At 33.0% G+C, this 22,022-nt stretch overlaps 1 protein-coding gene and 1 long non-coding RNA gene across 4 annotated transcripts; one reads left to right on the forward strand and one right to left on the reverse strand.

Moving 5' to 3' along the window:
- Positions 1-1,783: 1,783 nt before the first annotated feature.
- On the reverse strand, positions 1,784-4,011 carry LOC115960992. 3 transcript variants are annotated; one of them, XR_004085275.1, is made up of 3 exons: positions 3,983-4,011; positions 3,712-3,797; positions 1,784-2,096 (listed from the first exon to the last, which is right to left on the reverse strand). It is a non-coding gene; the product is annotated as an uncharacterized LOC115960992 (long non-coding RNA). The 3 variants fall into 3 exon arrangements; XR_004085274.1 differs by having other exon boundaries at positions 1,784-3,797; XR_004085276.1 differs by having other exon boundaries at positions 1,784-3,805; positions 3,983-4,002.
- An 11,959-nt stretch (positions 4,012-15,970) lies between these two features.
- LOC115959301 (ankyrin repeat-containing protein BDA1-like) lies at positions 15,971-21,282 on the forward strand. The gene is made up of 2 exons (XM_031077649.1): positions 15,971-16,912; positions 20,335-21,282. The coding sequence occupies exons 1-2, from the start codon at positions 16,268-16,270 to the stop codon at positions 21,070-21,072; spliced, it is 1,383 nt and encodes a 460-aa protein (XP_030933509.1). The 5' UTR covers positions 15,971-16,267; the 3' UTR covers positions 21,073-21,282.
- Positions 21,283-22,022: the final 740 nt, after the last annotated feature.

Genomic DNA, 22,022 nt, shown 5'->3' on the forward strand with positions numbered 1-22,022 from the left:
TGGGTTCCAATTCAAGAACTCTAAAGGAAACGAGAATCACAAATTCACAGCTTAGCTACACAAAAATTTGTCAAAAGCTGTATTGAAATTTGAAGAAAAGGGTTTACTTTATTTTATTTTTTTTACACAGTGATAGTGAGGAATTATATGAGTAAACGGTTTGATAAATGTGATTTAGGAAATTTTAGTTCCTATCAATCAAATGGTGTATGGGAAATGAAAGTAAAATAGGGAAAACTAAAATAAAATGAAAATAGGAAGAGACAGAGACAGAGTCAGAGACGGTGCATTCATGCTTGCTTACTAGATAAAAGGATGAGTGAAGAAATAATTATTGCAAAATACTCCATATGCTTTGCATAAGTTAAGAAAAAAGGCGTGACACATAAAAGAAAGGCATGAGTGATTTTTTAAGCACCTAGTACGATTAGCCTTGTATTATTATGAAAAATAATTACAGGGGAGGAAGTATCATCAGTGTTTATGCATATACTAGGGAAAACTCTCCTTTTATCTGCCTCATCTTCCAATTTGTTATGTTATCATAACTTTTCATTTAGTTTGCGTCTCAATCTAATTTTTAATCAATTAAGGGGTAAAGAAAAAGGAAAAATTTGACAATTTTATCTAGTAAGCAAGCATGAATGCACTAATTCACCTTACAAGCTTAGAGCGTTGTCAGTTATAAGGTCAATTATATTGGCTTGAGGATGCATACACTCAGATGTAAGATATTGTGAATGTTCAATTTGGCTTTCAATCTGTTGTTAACTATTTTCTTTCTTTTACCCCCTTAAAACATGGTATTGGGTTGTGAGCAATCATCAAAATACAAGCTCTTTGTTTTACTTAATTATTATAGCTCATCAGTTGGAAATAATGGTGAAGTTTATAGTATGCAGGATTGGCATTTTTTGGATATTGCATGTAGGTTTCATCAATCTTTGGTATACTTTCTGCGTTATTTTGAATCATCAATTACTTGAGGGGAAAAACTGTCAAAGTGTCAGGTATTCTATGGGACTGCATTTCATGTGTCGTGAAACTTCAGATTCTAGAGTTTTGATATCAAAAGGACTTATATGATGAAGAGACATCATACCAGGAAAGGGTGGGGCAAGTTGAATATAATGAGAAAATTCGACGTGATCAAGCTGTGAGTCTTTGACTAAAAATTGCAGACTATGGCGGGAATGTGTAGTCAAGAAGTAGGAGATACTTGTAGTGCAGAATTATCATTATATTATGACCTTTGTAATCAAGTGTATATTTCAATAGAACTCTTGTTACATATGTCTATGTTTCTATCTCTTTTTTTTTTTTTTGAAAGTGGGCTTGATTTTCATTAAAACCAGAAAGAGAGTTACAGTCAAACAAGGATCTGCAGAAGTAGAACCAAAAAGACTAAGCACTACAATACACCTGATTGGATTAACAAAGAAATAAAAGGAGTAACATCCTTCCATAGTTGGGAGCTTTCTGTCCTGCGAGGATGTTGGGCTAACTCGTGCGCACCTTGATTGAAGTCTCTACATATGTTTCTATCTCTTATACTATTACTCCACAAGATATGGAATTACCCTTACGAAGAAATGAAAAATTTGCTGAAATATAGAGTTAAAAATGGCCCAGCCATCCTCAAACGATACTACTAAAAAATTACACAGAAAATACAAATTCATTAAACATATTTTCATAATGTTAATAATATACCACATATATGATCACTGTTCAACTAAACAAATATTCAAACATGCACACACAAAACCAACATCTTTAAGTATCTTCTAAGCCAATTACAAAAGATATCAAAAATTTGCTACAAACTTCGCAAATAAATGTCTAAGTTGCCCTACAAGCTAGATTATATCAAATCTCAATCAATAGTTAAACTGAAGATTAGCGAATTTTGCATTGCTAACTTCAAGATACATTTTTTTTCAATCAGTCATGGGATACTTCAAAACCTTTTCTTCTAAACAAATGGGCAAAAATTAGTGCATGGAACTTCGCATAAAGCTTGCACTTGATTTCTTGAACAACACTTGTACCCGTCTTTAGACCTTTTTCAAGGTTAGGCTGCTCCAACTCATTTTCTACAAAAAGAAAAATCAAATGCATAATGTACATCAGAAAGGGAAAAAAATCCACAAAGAAAAATTTCTTAAAAATCCATACCATCAAGTCAAAAGCTCTACATTTTTTTAGCAAATACACTGACAAACTTCAAGTGGTCCATATACTTAGTCATGAAACTGAACTAACATAAGAACAAAAGCATTATCTTCTATTAAACATACCTTCTATTTGAAAAACTGAACCAACATAAGAACAAAAGCAATATCTTCTATCAAACATACCTTCTATTTGAAAGGGAATTGGGTAAGAAGCTAAGCAAAATTCCAGACACTTTTGTGTAAAAAGAACATGAGTTCAAAAAGGCTTGTTCCTACATGCACATTGCATCAAGCCTGAGCCTTGAGGTCCAATAAAAGTTTTTAAAATTATAGTATTTATTGAAACTAACAAAATGAAAAAGGCCATTTAATAATAAAAATTTAGATGACACATATTTCTGCTTTTATATGCATTAAGCCAAATGTTCAATGTTTCAAACCCCCTTCACACAAGCATTTTGACCTATCAACTCAAAAGCCCATTTAATAATGTGATGCATACAAACATTACAAGATCAATTGAAATCATATAAAGTTACAAACATTACAAGATCCACCTCATCTTTGGAGGATCCCCCCAAAAATGTGGACATTAGGTTTGTAAGTTATAAAACCACCATCTTTTAGCTGTTATATATTGTAACATTGATCATGACTGATGTGCCATTTGCCAAATATTGAAGCCACAAAAATAGCCTAAAGAGATTTATCAACCAAGAGGCATGTCTTCACTTTGAGTAAGTTTTCCAAGCATGGTACAATATGTAAAACTTAGATGGGGTGAGTCAAGCAATTTTAGCACATAGTTTATAAAAGACTCTCACTGAATGAAGTGAAACGAAAAAAGAAAAAGAAAAAGTCTATTAGAAAAAATGAGCTGTTTTTTCCCAGTGGTACAACCATTAGAAACTTAAATAAATATTTATAAAAGATGATACTTTAGAATTTAAAAAGGAATTAACAATGGTGTTCCAGTGACTTCTTTCAGCTTTGAAATTAAATTTACATTGCAATTCAATAATATAATGAATGGCCAAAATTTTTGTGTAAACTAAAATGTAGGAGTAGAGGAAAAGTTAGAGTTTTCCTTGATCATTAAAGTTTATGCATATTTTAATACCATACTAGAACAACAACAAAAAATCCCAACTAAGAGATCTTGCAGGCTATTGTGATTATTCTTTCATGGAACAGATGTACTCTCCAATTATTCATTCCCACTAACTGGAAGTATTATTGAAATACAATATTCCGCCACCACTTGGCTACACTTTAGTAAGACCCCATGCCATAAACATACGGATTGCATAATTTTTAATTATCTGATAAGCTCTTTCCCATAATTTCTTAAAAGAAAAGTAATACTAGAATTTAATAGATTCTTCAAAATTATAGCAACATAATAAGTTTCTGAATGGATTAACTACTATATGAAATCTAGATCACATAAGTTAAGAATGAAAACTACTTAAAGTACATGTCATCACCAGAAGTATCTACGTGTTATAGATGACAAAATTGCAAGAGATGTAACCTTGCAAATGGTTCCTTTGAATCAGCAGTCTGCAATGTTCCTCTTGAAAGCACAAGAGGCTTAGCATCAACAATTTCTGAATCACTCTGAGATTCTCAATTGTACATAAAAAAAAATAAATAAATTATCTACATATTACACCACAAAATCCAAACCCAAATTTCACAAAAATCAAAACTGAAAATTAAATAAATAACCTAAATGTTAAGTATCCAAATCCAAACCCAAAATTTCACAATAATCAAAACAAAAAATCAAATAAATAACTTACCAAGCAAAATCGGAATGGGTATGGGTATGGGTATGGGGGTGGCAAGGGGAGAGAGGGAGAAAGGATCTTGTGGTGAGGGAGAGAGAGCCGATGGGTATGGGTCGACGGTAGAGAGAGTCGATGGCTGGGCTCAGCCTCATTGGCGTCGTCGCTGGGCTGGGCTGGGCTCGACTCGGCACGTCGGCGCTGGGCTCGGCTCTACTCGTCGGCGCCGGCGGGGTTGTGTGTGTGAATGTGAGAGGCCGTGTGAGAGATAGAGGAAACCCGCAGTGTGAGGTGAGCGAGGAGCTGAGTTCGTGGGTGAGGGATCGAGCTTGAATCCATGAGAGCAAGGAGCTGAGTTCGTGGGTTAGGGATTTCAATCTGTGTGGTGAGCGAGGAACTGAGCGAGGAGCTGAGTTAAAAAGTCGGGGCACCGTGACGGCGGGGCGAGAGAGAACCTTGGAGAAGAGAGGGAGAAAGAGAGCTTGAATTTGAAATGTTCAGATGGGTTTGGTGAGAGAGAAACTGTGGTTTGCCCGGTTGAGTTAAAGAGCCTCTAGTTTAAGTGTAGTTAAGTGTGGTTTGGGTTAAGTGGGTTAAGTTATGACGTGGCACATTTTTAGCCCTTGATATAATGCAAAGGTGATCCTGTCCGTGTACTGGAGCCTCTCCATTTCAAGGGGAAATGGAGAGGATCCGGATCCGTATTTTTCACTCTCAAAAAGAAAACAACTACTTTTCATTTACTTCACTACACGTTTCATTTACTTCACTTTTTTACTTTTTCGAATCAGAGAGAGAGAGAGAGGGAGAGAGAGAGATCGTTCATCACAGAGAGTCGATGCTGCAAGTCCGGTGGAGAGATAAACCCTTGGACTGTCATGAAATCCCATTTTCAAGACTATCTTTGAATTGTTGATATTTTTTCTTTTATTTACCTTTGATCACAAGTAAAGATCAATATATGATATATGATATCATCTGACGAGTGAGTGATTTTTTGCCATCTGTAAATTGTTCGTTCTTTAAATTATAGACCATAGAATAGTGGCATCTAGGTGCCGCATTATGTTCTCCACCATGATATTTTGAGTTAATTTATACCTTAATGTAATGATTGGTCACTGTTTCCATCTGGTAGAGGGGCATTTTAACACTCTCTTAGTTGGACACAACGTATAGTTGCTGCAATAGGAGTAGCAAAGGGTATTCAATTTTTGCATATGGGGATCATGCCTAGTTTATATTCCAATAATCTTAAAATAACTGATATTTTATTGAATCAGAACCTTTTTGCAAAAATTTGCGGTTACAATCTGCCTTTACTGCCTTTATTAGCTGAGAACTCGGTAAAGGTAACTTTTCTTTGTATTGAGTAGTGTATTCTTTTCCTTGGGGCAAAGCCCTTGAACTTATATTCCCCCTCTATTCATCCTTGCAGTTTGGTCCTGGAATCTTGTCTAGCGGTTCTCAAACTTGGGCTGTGTTGACTGCAACAATAAGAAAACTCTTCTTATGTTGTCATTGGTCCACTTTTTCACTTATGTCTTTTAAATAAATGCTTCCTCGTATGTCATACTTTACCATTCCATGTTCAATTTATTTGATAGATTTTGGTCCTCGGCAGCTCTTTTAAATGTCACTTATTAAATGTATGTCTCTTAATGATGGTTTGAAACGTGTGTTCCAATTCTTTTCCCTTTTTCTTGTTGTGTTGTTTAACTTTTAGTCCTTTGTTAGCAATCTCATATCAAATTTGAATGTAATGCCTCTTGTTGGTGTGGGGCAGTTAGATTAACAAAAGTGGATTATGATCTAAACATGGTTGCTGAGTCAAGCATAAGACAAGTTTTTGTTCTATATAGTCTTGATTGGCACTTGGCATGAGTAGGAATTTCTGTAAATTAAGTTTTTTTTAGCTTCTTTCTTTGGTTTTGTTTTGAATGTTGATATGTCTACTGGCGGGGAAAATTTTATGTGGACTTTGCAATAGAGTTTGTGCTGTGTTAGCTGCAACAATAAAAAAAAAACTCTAACCTTCTCTTGATTTCAGTTTTTGCTTATGAGTCTTTTGACACACGGCTCAATATAAAGCAATACTATTCCTCTGTTTATTTTATAGGTTTTGTTGCTTGGCTGCCTTTTAATGTCTTTATGGCAGGAAATTGGCTTCTCTAATTGGTTTTATTGAGTTTTATGGGAGTACAATTATATAAACTTTCCTTTTTTTTCCATTTTGTTAGGTGACTAGTGATTATGAGTTTAAAAATTTAAAATTCATTTTGTAAATGACAACTTCGTGCTTCCATTTTGTGTATTACAAGCTGCATTTGATAAAAACAAAAATTACTGAAGGACGTTTTTTACACAATAACAGTAGGAAGCAGAGGATATAGAGAAAGCAGAGGATAAAATTTTTCTGCATTTTATTGATAAATCAACAGCCTATAAATAGGCTAATACATAATTGAAAGCAACATGAAAATAGGCACTATCCAACGTTCAACAACAAACTTCTATTGACTAGGTAAACCAACTCCTGTTAACTAGGTAAATAGACTCCTATAGACTAGGTAAATAGAAACAAACTTACTGACACTCCTAAAGACTAGGACAACCCAAACATGGAAATTACTAATTTCCTCAACAATCCCTCCCTTAAACTGATGTTCCAAACATAACATTCAGTTTAATAAGAGTCAAACTTGAAGCGCCATCCCTTAAATTGAATCATTTAAAGTGCAAACGCCAAGTAGCTTCCTGAGCTTCTGAAATGCAGGAAACTTGAGAGGCTTGGTTAGAATATTAACGATCTGGTCTTCACTTCTGTAGTAAATAAGATTAATGACTCCATCATTTGTGAGATACCTCAAGAAATGATTCTTCACATCTATATGTTTGCTTCGACCATGTAAAACTGGATCGAAAAAGCACATTTGGGTATGTTTTCATGATGGGGACGAGCTGTTTCATGGTCATCAAAGAAGCAACCTATTGTCACATTATCATCCATTGAAGCTGAATTTATTGCTGAACTGTTGTCACAATAAATCTGAGTAGGTCCATCCTCCTTGAAATGCAGTTCTTTAAGGATTTTCTTTAGCCAAATAGCTTGACAAGCACAAGCTGTTGCAGCAACAAATTCAACTTCAGTGGATGATATGTGACAATAGGTTGCTTCTTTGATGACCATGAAACAGCTCTTGTCCCCATCATGAAAACATACCTAGATATGCTTTTTGAATCATTGAATCTCCTGCATAATCACTATCTGTAAAGCCAAACAGATTTGACTTTTCTCCATTCTTGTAGAACAGCATAAACTCCTTAGTACCTTGCAAGTAACGACAAATTCGTTTTGTAGCCAAGAGATGAATCTCTATAGGACATTCCATGTACCTGCTAATCACACTTACAGCATGCATTATATCAGGTCTTGTTCCTGTCAAATACATTCAACTCCCCACTATTTGTTTGTAACGAGTGTCATCAACCTTCTTTCCTCCATTATCTTTGTTTAGCTTCATACCAAACTTAGATGGAGTATTTACAGGATTACAATCCTTCATCTAAAACCTGTCCAAGATTTCTCGCACATACTTCTTTTGAGAAATAAAAATTCCAGTAGAAGACTGCACCACTTCTATGCCAAGAAAATAATGCATCATGCCAAGATTAGACATCCCAAATTCAGCCATCATGGATTTCTTAAAACTATCAAACATGGTTGTATTATTTCCAGTGTAGATTAAATCATCTACATATAAGCAAACAATGAGCATCTTTCCTCCATCTTCAATTTTTATAAAAAGTTTATATTCATAAGGACATTTTTGAAATCCTTCCTTCAAAAAATAAGTTTCTATATGATTATACCAAGCCTGTGGAGCTTGTTTTAATCCATATAGAGCTTTCTTTAACTTTTACACTTTATGCTCATTGCCAAGTTTTAGATAACCAGGGGGTTGATTTTTTTGAACATGCTCTTTAATTGTTACTGAATGGTATAACTTAAATAGTTGAGTGTGAAATTATATCTTGATGTCTTTTGCAGCTCTAGTATACAAATATATAATATCTACATAAATGATGAAATGAATGATGATGATGGGGAATTTAGGACGGTGGTTATAAGAACCTTAGAATGAGAATAATTAAATTTTTACTTCACTTTAATATTCATCTTGCTTTTGGATTTCATATTGTAGTTAGCTAGTTTCCATTTACTAACTTATTTTGGATTTCAAACTTGGAACTTAAAATTTGGAAAATATTTTCCATATGTTTTGATAAATATTTTGGTATTTGGTTGCTAATTAAACATTTATTGGAATTATTAGATACATTGAGTCAAAACTTATATATATATATATATATATATATATATTTATATTTATATGTTTTGTTAGTATAAATAAACTTGGAAAATGGGTTAGATGGATCAGATTGGGTAAGAAACTAGTCGTCCTAAATGCTATGTAAAACCTATAATCCTCATCTAACTTTTAAGGATTGAGTCAATTATGGTTTGTATTTATTTTAGTGTTTTTTTTAAAAAAAAAAAAAAATTGTATTGAAATGAATACAAAGACAATACTATCAAATTAAAGTTTCTTTTTTGATGATAATAATAATAATAATAATAATAATATTATTATTATTATTATTATTTTGGCATAGCAATGTATGACATGCATATTACATCATATGATGCAAATATTAGTTTTTTTATAAATGAATTTATAATTTACATGATTATTCAACATACAAAATCATTATCAATGTGTTTTTTGCTTTAAATCTGAAAATGTGTAAGATCTTACGATTCACAATTCGATTCTACTATCTACGATCCTACATAAGATCCCGATTTTGACATCCTTGGTTATCATATCCATTTATACCTCTCCCTCTTCCATTGGAGCCATGTGTTTGAGTGCTTCCTCCATTATTCTTAGTATTTGATGCAAACATGGCAAGAGAATGAGGTATTGCCTCTGAATTCTCTACCATAGCCTGTTCTTCACTCTGCAACATGATTGAGAGTTGTTCATAAGTGATAGGATCACTTCTGGTACTGATTGCTGAGAAAAAGTGAGCACACTAGTCTAACTAATTCTGTTACTAACTGAACATCATAAACTACAAGTAGTTCTATATCTTGACACTGCTACAGATCGTCTTGGGTTTGGTCTCCTTCTGAACTTCTTTAGCATTCTGAGCTTTTAAATAATGGAGATTGTAGTTGAGGAGTATGGGCTAAAGATGGTGAAGTGGTGCTGGATGTGAAGGCAGTAGTAGAAGCAGCAGAAGCCATGGATAAAGGCTCTGTTACCATGTGAGAAAGCTTTGAAGCTCAGAGAGAGAGAGAAGAAAGAACAAGATGGACATGAAAAAACGGAGAAAGCTATATTGAAAAACTTTAATTGAATTTCTTAGCTTGAGAATACAAGCAGTACAGGGAGAGATTATATATAGAGCTCGAATAAATGAAAACATTGAACACGTGGGAAATTCCACTTCTAACAATCTCTATAAAAATCTTAGCTGGTCGTTACAAAAATATCTAACAGAAAATATCTGGATCAGTTCTAGAATGAAGAGCCTCGAAGCTTGATGTTGAAGAAGAGGCTGAGATGAAAACAGAGCCCCTTAGCTCCGATGATAATTGTGTCAAGGAATTTCCTCACTTTGTATATTCTGCAGAAACTGCCAAGAGTCGAAACTATACAAGTCCTAGAGAGGGAAAGTTTCATAAAGTGGGGCAGAGCCAGAGTTGTGCAATTTACGATAGATCAGAGATTGTCCAAAGGAACATTACTAGAAAAGCAGAGAAGCTTTATCCATGGAAGGAAGATGTATTCACTATTGGCAGTTTCTCAAAGGAGCAATGACTATTTCAGCCCAATTGTAACCCCGGCCAAGTGCTGTTCATTCTTCCCCGAGATGGATGTTTTAATTGATTCTTGAAAATCGTGATACCACAAAGAGGTCAACAACAAAATTATAGTGTTTTTACAGTGTTTTAATTAATGCCCATTTGATTTTGCACTTTGGTATATACTGTAACTAATTTGTTGTGACTGAAGGTGAATATGAAAACTCAGCCATGTTACTGGTTACTCTTACATTTTTTTGTTGTTGTTGTTTTTCTTTTATAGACATTAAGTTTCAGGTTGGTGATACATGTATCTGGATGCTTCAGAAATCTTAACAAACCCTGCTTGAACAATCCTTTCAAAGTAAGTTGTGCATGGGTTATACTACATGTTTACAAACTAACTTGGAACTGGTGTATTGGATAACTCAGGGAGTTGGTAGGTGTTACAAGGATGAATTGAGGAGATGATTGGGAACAAGTAGGGCTAGGCAATATGCCTGTCCTATAAGAGCTACACGGCACCACGGGCTTCTAAAAGGATTGTCTCCCCACATATTTTGTTGATGGATGCTGTTTTAGGTATTAAAAGAATTTAGTTTTATGGTCTCCCTTATGACTTTTTTTTTTTGTTGTTGCTTGCAATCCCTTATGACTTAACAACGGCCTTTGCAGAGATTAAAATGCACATATCCAAATTTATATTTCTCTTGTGAAGATTATCTGTTTTGCATCGGTATGTGCTTATTAACATGTTCTTTATTTTCTTCTTATTATTTGTTATTGTTCTTCTCTGGTTTCCTTCACAATCTAGCCTTGGTTCTCTTGTCATGAAAACAGGAGGAACTGGGCAAAAGAAAGCTTTCAAGCATAGAATTTCATAATTATTTCAGGGTTGGAATGGGAGCTCTAATTGTTCTGTTTAGTAATTCCGGGGTTCCTCTTTTCTCCACTTATAAGTAATCAAACCAGAGTACCAGCACATATTATACTAGGAACTAGGGAGCCTTTAATTTTGGGCTAAAAAGGTTTTGAGAAAAGTCTTCATGGGAGTTTACAGTTAGACTATAGTTGATCTCTTTCTTTTTATTTTTTTATTTTTATTTATTATTTTATTTTTAATACAAGATAAAATTTCTACTCTAACCTAATCTAAGTGTATATATGCATGAAACTTCCTCCTGGAGACTTGAATCCCGACCCTTGCATCCCATACCCTACAAGCATTTATACTTGTGGAGTGACTACCGCACCAAAGATATGCGATGGTATAGTTGATCGCTTTTAAACGTATAGTTTTTGTTGATTTCACTTGTAAGTTTTGCTTTGGGATGAGATAAACAAGTGGATATAATAAATGAAAAAGGAAAAAACTGGGAGGAGCAAAGCACATTAATGAACTTATGGATCCAAAGAAACAATAAGCGAGCTCATTCAATCCCTCTAAAATTGAAACCAGTGACAACTGGAGGCTTAAAAAGTAAACTTGTAGCATTGGAATATTATGCAAAATCCACTGCAATAGTCAATGCCATCAATAGGACACAATGGTGGCTTAGGCCTTTGCCTCATACTTCACAATACTATGATAATAATAATAATATTTTTATTTTGGCTTCAAAAATTTTATTAAAAAAAAAAAATACAAATTTTTTGTCCCTCAGTGTTCCAGTGCCTATAACAACTGCAAAATTTCATGTCTATAATTTTTCTTTCTTCATTTTAAACTTTGATTATTTATCTTCTCAAAATAAAATTAAAAAAAAAAAACCTTTGGTTCTTTATAAGTAAACAAAATTTAAAATAAATGTAATAGACTGTGATTGATGAGATATAAAATAGAACGTAGAGAAATTTTATTCCTTAACAACGTTTTCAGCCATGCAGCGTAAATAACAGAGACAAAAACTTCAGGTTTGGATCCCATGATATTAGTGGGATCCCCGAGCAATTTTCACTAAACTCATCTCAAGAAGGGATAGAGTGGCAGCTACACTTGACTCAAACCAACCTAGCTTCTCAATGAGTTTTTTAACCAAGTAACCTGCTAAGAAAGAAATGCCAGAGACCCCGAGCCCAATCGCCAAGTAGTACAATATATTTGTGATATAGTTGTACCACTTGGTTGGCTTTTGGATGTAAGTCTTCTCAATGGCAAGCAGTGTGATGCATAAAAGAGAAGCTGCTGCAACTGCTGCGAGCTTAAGTTCCCTATTGTCACTGAGGCATGCACAATGAAATTGCTTAATTTTCTGCCCCAACACTTCTTGGTATCGATCCACTTGTTCTTCTGTTCCATTCGATTTCAAGGTCACTTTAGATTCATCCTTCCTCAATTCCTTAAGCTGTAATTTTATAATCTTAGTTCAAGATCATTAGGGTTAAAAACTATACTTATAGAAACAAGTTTCATACCACATAACATACTTCAAATTATCGGCTAAATCTAAGACATGTTGTACAATATTTACAAAAAATCTAATTAAGGATTTTTTAATTGTATAACTTAGTTAAAAAACACAATAATTGTTATCTCACACCTGTTAATGTATACTCTGTATGTACAATATCCACAATTTCACACATGATGTCCATATATATATATATTTTATTGATGTTCATATTTAAAATGTGAAAAAAGTGATGTGTATGTATGATGTACAATAATGAGTGCCTAAGAATCAATGCCCTAAACCATATAGACAATTTATGTCAAGATTTGGAGAATATCTGAATGTATCGTCAGAGGCATTACTGAAATTGTCTTGTTTATTGATCAAGTTGAAGGAGAAGTTTCTGGCGACAAAAATGAAAGGACCTTGTATGAATTGATGAATTGTGAGACTTGAAATGGAAGTTTTGACAAAAAAGTTATACATAAATAAAAAAACTCACATTATGACCAATGACGAAAAGTCCACCAATCGGGTTTGCCAATGCCAAGGCTATAATGTTCACTGCATTGAGGAAATAGTTAATAACTAAAACCAACATATGTAAAATAGAAAAAGTTAACTGCCAGTAGTATTCATGGCTGAAAGGAATGATAGGTTGGTGTAGATGATTCAATCACAAAACAAGAAGTTAAGATTAGTATGAGGCCCAAATATGGGGTATGTAGATGATATATGCACCTATATGGTTTTTATTTTATTTATTTAAAATTTTAATAATAATGAATAAAAATATTTTATTAATTAAATAGTTTTTTTTTTTTTTTTTGGAAGTGAAATAAGTAGGCTAATCCAAGTACGTATGAAAATATAGAAGAGAAGAATAAAATTTAAAGAGTTCTTTAGGTTCTGTACCTTTAACTTCTCTAATTTAATTTCTAAAAAAAAAAAAAAAAAACTTCTCTTATTAAATCCAAATATATAATTATATTAAATTTAATTGTTTTTATTACATTGATCAATGCAGCTATTTAGTCGGAAGTTGGTGTTGGGGAGAGAAACACATTTGGAAGACTTTAATTAAGTAGTTAATATAATATATAGAGACACATTTAATCAAAAAGCCTAAACTCATTAGGTATAAGCTCAACTATATTATATTAACCACTATTTATTTTCATTAGTATCTAATGTGAAAGCTTACTATTTTATTTTATTTTTTTTTTGAGAAAATGAAAGTTCACTACTTAACCAAGCATATTACTCACATGTGAATATTCCAACCGTCAGAACTTTAATCTTACTTGTATTTGAGCCAAGAAATAGTTAAATTAAATTATAAATTAAAAAGATGGCCAATTATGTTAAATAAAGACATTAGCAAAATTTCTCAGTTTCGAAGTAATCACCAAGTTTTAGTTACAATCCACACCACATATGGAAAACCATTAATGATAATGGGACTTTTCTTGCTGTGATAGCTCTTCCTATCTTAGCTATCTTTTATATTTGTTTTATTTACTTCTTTCGTGTCCTCTAGTCTCTAATGACTATTGTGTCTGAAATATTGCGAGTCCAAATCTTCTGTCTCATCAATTGTGCTCCACTTTATACTCCACCAATAAAATTTGGACAATTGACCTCTCTCATTAAATGAGATAACTCTGACTTTAACACTCACGTTAACGTTAAAATCCCTTTCTTTTTCTCTTTATTTTTTTTTATTTTTTTTATTTTTATTTTCTTTCGCAGTTTTTCTTCTTCTCTGTGTTTCCAGCTTTTGGTTTCTTTTTTTTTCCTCTTCTCCATGTGGTTGACGTTAACAAGGAGTCCAATGAGTTTTGTCTATTGAGAAGCAAAACCCATGTCACTTGCTTTGCATTCTTGCCTCTACTTTTCTTTACAAGCCTGAAGGCAGAGAGACTGGACCATCAATCTCCACAACTGAGAAATTTGGGTTCTCCATTGTGACTACCACTGGGTTTCCTTTGCAGGTATCTTTTGCCCACCAGTTAGAAAAGTCCAATCTTGAAGCCATTAAAGTTTGGAACTTGGAACCTCAAACTGAAAAAGTAACACAAAAATTAAAAACCTTTGAAGAAAAAAAAATTTCAGAATCCAGATCTCAAAATTGAGAAATGAGCAAAACCCATTTGAGAAACCAACTAAGAATATAGAAACCAATAGAAGCAGATGAACACTTGAAGATGAAGATGACGTGAGGATGTGTCTGTAAGTCTGTAACTGGGGTGAAGAGGATGAAGATGAATGTATGAGACGTCAACCACATAGAGAATAGAAAAAAAAAAAAAACCCTTGAAAGCCTTGATGGTTGTGAAGAGTCCAAATCAAAAACAAAAGCTGCGGCAAGAGACAAAACTCATTGGACTCCTTTGTTAACGTCAACCACATGGAGAAGAGGAAAAAAAAAAGATACCAAAAGCTAGAGAAAGAGAGAAGAACAAAAGCTGTGGAGAAAAAAAAGAAAAAAAAAAGGATTTTAACGTTCACGTTAATAACGTGAGTATTAAAGTCAGAGTTATCTCATTTAACGAGAGAGGTTAATTGTCTAAATTTTATTGGTGAAGTATAAAGTGAAACATAATTGATGAGACAGAAGATTTGGACTCAAATATTACCCCCAAAATAAAAGAAAAAAAAGCCATCTCCTAAAAACAAGTGGACAGAAGTATCAAGGTGAGAAGAATAGTTAGAGTTTTTTTAACTGACAAGACTCGAAACAAAGAGCCCTGGAGATTTCTTTGAAAAGACCCTCCACCAGTACAAGGGCATCAAAACCCAAATAACCAACGACAGTCCATCTTTAGACTTTATATAATGGATTTTATTAATTTCCATTTTTGAAATTTTTTTTTTGAGAATTAAAAAAATAATGATAATTTTTTCAATTCTAAAAAAAATGTTTTTAAAAATAGAAAGTTTAATGTATGCCCTAAAGGCACACATTAATCAGACCCTTATATAATATATGTCCAACCCCACAAACAAACATTAAATCCAACCCAATCAATTTGATCGTGAATCAATAATCTCCATGCAAGTACCTATTAAAAAAAAAGACATTTCACTTTCACTTCACTATTCTACTATTATATAATATATAATATTCTCAGCAAAATATATATATATATATATATTTATATATATAAATAGAATTGATATTGATGTTTATAAATAAATAAATAAAAATTGATATTGATGTATTAAATAATAAGGATTTTACTAAAATAGGCCTTAAATAAATAGTCTTAATCATTATACTTTTTTTTTTTTTTTTTGAGAAATCCTAATCATTATATTTGTAGTAGTGTTATGATGTGTGGGCAGAGCACACAAATCGAGTAAGTATTAAATAGTTATAATGTTATATAAAAAAGAAAAGAAAAAAGGGTAGAGTTTGAATTTTGGAATAATGTTCACGAATAAATTCTGTGTGTTTTCGTTGAATGCTTGTTCACCCTCACATGCAGTGAACCCCACAAGTCATGCAACGGAAACAGACTATACCATCCCCAAGTTCAAGTGGATTGTCAGTTACTTGTCACTGCTTGTCAATTCTCACCACACAAAACAACAAAAGTTAAAAATTAAAATAAAAAGAAACATAAGAGGTAGAATAAAAAGAAGAAACATATGTCTGAGCAGACAAAGGAGGAGGAGAAAGAGAAGCTGAAGAGAAGAGCAACGTGGTGGTAAAAAAGAGACTTCGGGTCCACCGCTGGGCCTCGGGTCGGTCGGACCCGGTCGGTTTGGTCGGATCTTTTATCCGCTGGACAGCACTATGCAGCTTTTATAAAAAGAGACCCCTAGCTCTTGCAAAGAACATAATTTGCTGCTCATCTCCAGTCTTGCAACTTTTATAAAAAGAGAACCCTAGCTCTAGCAAAGAGCATAATCAGTACTCCCATCATTTTGTTTTTTTTTATTTTTATTATATAACCATTAAATTTTCATTATCTTCTTTCATACCAAGGAAACCCTAGGCCTTAATATATCAGCCTTCTCTATAAAATGGAGGATGAGAGAGTTGAGAAGTTGAACCAGGCTGCGAGAATTGAGAGGTTGAACCAGGCTGCTCTAGGGGGGGATATTAATGATTTTTACAACTTGATTAAGGAGGATGTAAAACTTTTGGAGCACATCGATGAGCTACCATTTGTTGAAACTCCTTTGCACAAAGTTGCATCTGCTACGGAGACGCATATCCCATTCGCCATGGAGATGCTCAGATTAAAGCCCTCATTTGTCAGGAAGCTGAATCCAGATGGGCTTAGCCCCATTCACGTCGCTTTACTGAATGGGAAAACCCAGGTGGTGCGTTGGCTTCTAAAGGTTGATGGGGACCTTGTTCGTGTCAAAGGAAGGGAGGGTATGACTCCTTTGCATGATGCAGCAGCAACAGAGGATCACCTTGATCTATTGGTCGAATTTCTAAAAATCTGTCCTGATTCTATTGAAGATGTGACGATTAGAAATGAGACTGCTTTACATGTTGCGGTAAAATGCAAAATGCTAGAGGCTTTTAAACACTTGGTGGAATGGCTCCGACAAAACAATTCTAAAAAAACCAGGTTATGGAAGAGGAAAATACTGAACTGGAAGGATGAGGAAGGCAACACTGTGTTGCACGTTGCTGTATCTACAAATCAGCCCAAGGCAAGCTCTCTCCTTTTCTCAATTATTTACTAACCTGAAATTTGTGTTGTGAATGATATGAAGCAAGTGTCCTAGCCATTGCTATCCGGTATCCAATGATCAAAACCATAAATACATGTCAAAGATTTTAGAGCAGTGCTAATTATACAATATTTTTTACAACATATTTCAAAATTGACAAATTGAAATTTGTTTCTCATATATATATATATGGATACATACATACATCATTTTGATGTTTATCATTTAAAACTTGCCACCTGAATGTTATGAAAAAATTTTGCCAAAGAAAAAGTTGAGGGTATAGATTAATTTGAGTATTTTGGCAACAGGTTTCTATTTTTTAAGAACCAAACCACTAGATTATTTTGGCAAAAAAGTCGTGGGTTAGATTTTGATGCTTGTTTTGAAATCAAAAATATTTATTCTTAAAAGTATTAGGAGTTTCAATTAATAAAATATAAGTTCATTTGTTTTTTTAACACAATAATTATTACAATGAGGAATGATGGATTTGAATCTTGATTTTCTCCATTGGAAAAAAAAATACCAATTATAAAATATTAATATAATAAATAAAGTTTCATTTTATTTTTTTTATCATAACATATATAATTTTTCATTGTATGATTTGATTTTAATCACTAATTAGTCTTCACTCAAAATAAAATAAAATTTTGTTAGAAATTGTGAAATATTTGTTTTCCATGTAATTATGCCATGTACTTGAAGGATCAACTATATTATCTTGTTATTTTCTTTCTCAAGTATATTTGTTTGAAAATTATTCATTTTTTATTAGTAGATAAATTTTTTAATCAAGGTTACTATTTTTTACAAATTTATTTTATTTTTTGTATTTTAGTTAATATCAAATTAGTTATGACATTATTGCGGTTGAACTCTGGTTAGATCTCAAAACTATCAACCTCACCATGTTACAATTCTTTCAAAGATTTATGTTTTTTTAGACCTTGCTCTCATATTAGCATTTTTAGCAAATAAAGTTAAAAAAAAAAAAATCATATAATATGGATACAAAATTAATGTGACTTTTCTTGTTCCCATTCAACTTCAAAGATCAATGTTAGCTAACTTCACGGGAAATCCAACAAAAATTAAAAGATGAGGAAAATTAAAGATAGAAAGAAAATGAACTACATAAAGGTTTATCAAGAGATTAAGTGAGCGTTTGCATAGGAATTATCCTGTGTCTTGCGTTTTTTTTTTTTTTTTTAATTTTTTTTATGCACGTGTTTCAGCTTTTAGAGACAAAGTACTGTTCATGGGACCCACAACCACTTTATTCAGAAAAAAATATTAAAAATGGGTCCTACGGTACTATTTACACATTTTAAAATTATTTTGCTATAGTGTTTTCAGTTTTCAGTTTTCAGCAAAATAAGCTGTATCTAAACGGATCTTAAATGAGAATTTAAAAATAAAACAAAATGAAACAAACTTTTTGAGTTATTTGGTTATCCTGAAATAAGGCAAATTACAGATGAGAATTTAAAAATAAAACAAAATGAAACAAACTTTTTGAGTTATTTGGTTATCTTGAAATAGGGCAAATTATAGATTACCCATCTGTGATTTGACCCGAATTTAAGTTGCCTACTTATTGTTTAAAAATTGACACTTTATCCACCTAAGTTAAGTTTTGTTAAAGTTCCATATCCAACCTCATTTATTTTTTCCTTTTTTTTTTTTTTTTATGGGAACATTTATTTTTTCCTTAAAACATAAGATGAGGATGATAAGAGATGTGGTGATGGAAATAGACACAGTGGTTCTTCTTTGTCCATTTGCTTCTCTCCAGTTTCTCTATTATTTATTTATTATTTTTTTGTGGGGTTTTAATTTTCTTGCAAAGAGTTTGGAATGGTTTGTCTGAATTTTGAAAAAGTTTGTGATAGAGTAACGGTAGAGATGGGCTTGTGGTTTTCCATTGAATATTGGGGGCTTTTCAAAACTTGGATTGTTTTCTTATTTTGCAGCTGCGATTTCTTATCTTCTCACGGTGGGGTACGGTTGTGGAGCTTGATTTATTGTCTTGTTTTTAATTTTGCTTGATCTAGCTACAAAGTTGTTGTGTATACAGATTGTTATTGGTCTCTTTTTTGTTTTACCTCTTAATTGGATACAACTCATAACTTTTGGAGTTTATACTTTATATTGTTCTATTGAAGTTCATGAGCCCAAGTTTCTAAATTTTTACAAATGCTACTTTTTGATCTTCTTTTCTTTGATTTTGTTATTTTTATGTTTGAACGGAAAAAGTAATAAAGTGGGGGCAATGTGCCAATTTTTAAATCACAAATAAACAACTTAAATTCGGGTCAAACTATATATGGATAACCTGTAATTTGCCCAAAAGAAAATAATCTGACCGTGTCACTATATGTCTTAACAAATAATTTTACATTTGTTGCATTTTTGGTACGAGTAGCTGACTTTGGACTTTAAAGTTGAAAGGAAAATAAAAGTTAATTTTGTATAATTTGGAAATTTCAGTAACTTTCTTTAAAATAATTTTAAAATTTAAATAATTTCGAATATATTATACAAGAATAGAAAAATATAAGATAATATAGTTAATCCTAAAAATACTATAAGATAATTTTTTTTTTTAATTTAAAAATATCTCTTCTTCTACCGGCGTAGCCAGGGGGAGCCATGGCCCCCTAGCTTTTTAAAATTTTCCTTAGAGTAGGTAAAAACACTTGTAGCTTTAGAAGAAAATTTGCATACTGCCCCCTTGAAATTTTCGAATTTTGCCTCTCGAAAGGTAAAATTTAGATCAAGAGATTAATTGTCTTCTAAAAAAAAATCATAAGATTACTTTAGCTCTTGAAATTTTTAAGCAGTCCAGAAAAGAAAACCCAAAGAACTAAGTTGGTACAAAAAGAATAAAATTAAATTAGTGCAAATAAGTACTATCCATATAATGGCCCATTCACCCTGGGCCGCTGGCTGTCCAAACACTAACAAGTAACAAAACCTAAATTACTCCTTTAATATATTCCAAATCACCAAAGGAAAAAAAAAAAAAAAACCAAATCTGTCTAGTTACTGTGTTTGTAGTGGACCTGCTCCTTTCCGTCGCCAATCATATAACCGTGAATCTGTGTTCTTCTGGGCTCCGGCTCCAGTCCAAGCCGGCGACCACCATCGCCAGTACGGCGGTACATATCTCTTGCACTCTCCCTCTCTCGCTCTCTCTTACTCTTGCTCTGTTTATAGCGTACTGCCTACAGACTTTTTATTATTATTTATAATCTACTGCTACAGAGAATAGACTAATGGTAAAAAAGTTAATGCATTTGGATTAACAAAAGGGATGATATCAACTATATTTCAAGACTTGAATAATTCACATTGATGAGATTAGTGACGGTGTATCAGACTACATTATGCAGGCTGTGAGGATGTTACTAGATTCTGGTGTTGATATAAATGCCAAGAATGTGAAGGATCATACAGCAGGGGACATCTTGGTAAAACGACAAGAAGTAGAGCTGCTGAGCAGCAGCAGGGAGATCAGTGAAATGTTACAGCGTGCTGAAGTTAATAAATGTGCACGTTACCTACGTTCCATAGTCTTATCTCTCGAGGAAAGACGATTACTCCAGGTTGATAAATGGGCGAAAATATCGGACGACAGGCGCAATGTGGTTTTGGTGGTTGCTACCTTGCTTATGACAGTGACTTATCAAGGACTACTGAGCCCTCCAGGGGGACTTTGGCAAGATTACTACAATCCAGGGAGCAGTCGGCCCAATGCTACAAAACCAGATTACAGAGGTTTATTCAATGAAACTTCTCCTTATCTTGCAAACATGGCAGGGGCAGCCATTGGCGGTAGCAATTTATGTTTTTGGGTATTCCTGATAACAAATACTTTGACATTTATGCTCTCATACACAATAGTTCTTCTCATCATTCCATCCGGGTATGTTATACTCCGCGCAGCCCTTGGCTCCCTCTCTCTCTGCTATATTACTTCGCTGTCAGTCATATTCCCGATTTATTTTACATATACCTATTCTTTAATCCTTGTGATTCTGTTTTCTGTTATTTACGCACTATCTATATCTGCAATACGGTCGACGCTGCATGTCTCTGTGCTGATTCGTTCATGGAAGAAGAATAATTGATGGGAAAATGAAAATAAAGCCAAGCTTGGACCTGAATGCAATTGAAAATGTGTGCGTCAAGGTTTTTTTTTTTACTTTATAGGTGTAATCCTCTAAGGGCATAATTGAGGTACTGGTACGACCCAATGAAATCATCGAATGTTATTTATATTTCAATAAAGTTGTCTAACTGCCATCGGATTATTTATATAAGTTAAGAATTTGTTATCAAATTTGTAATCTAAATGTTGTTACATTTATGGCTTTAATTAGCATGAGCAAAGTAGTCTTTTTGCACGTGATTAAATAATTTCTGGTAATTGTCATTGATTGTTCTTATATTCCAAATCCCCTTTGGCCCTTTAGGCTCCACTTGGGAGTTCATATGGGAAAGAAAGAGAATGGAATAAAATGATCATAAAAGAATGAGAATGGAATGTATTTAAGTAAGGGAAAAGAATAGAAAAGAATGAAATAGAATGAAATTAAGTAACTTTGATTAGATGTTTTAAAATAAACGAATGGAAATAAATGAAAATGAATGGAATGTAAGTAATCTTATTTAGGAGCAACATGGAGGGAATTAAATGGAATCATTTTATGACAATATTACTATTAGACCCCTATTTTAAAATAAAGAATTGAATATACAGGGGTATTTTGGGAGTTTTAGTAAAAAAATCATTAAATCTAATTTCATTCCCTCCCATTCCTCCCAATTTCGGAGGGAATGAAAATTTGTGGTTTTAAGGGAATAGAGAGGAATGAGTATTCCGTCCTACCCATTCCATTCCGTCATACTTTTAAAGAATAAACTTTTTATTATTATTATTATTATTATTTTTTGAGAAATAAACACACACATAAGGGAGAGAGAAGGGAGTTTTAACACAAAAGTACACTACAACTCTACTAAAAAACTATGGTAACTCTTTAGGGAGGGTCTTTAAAGAATAAGCTATTGGTGAGTT

This window comes from Quercus lobata, chromosome 9 (assembly GCF_001633185.2).
Source record: "Quercus lobata isolate SW786 chromosome 9, ValleyOak3.0 Primary Assembly, whole genome shotgun sequence".
In the NCBI taxonomy this organism is placed as follows: Eukaryota; Viridiplantae; Streptophyta; class Magnoliopsida; order Fagales; family Fagaceae; genus Quercus; species Quercus lobata.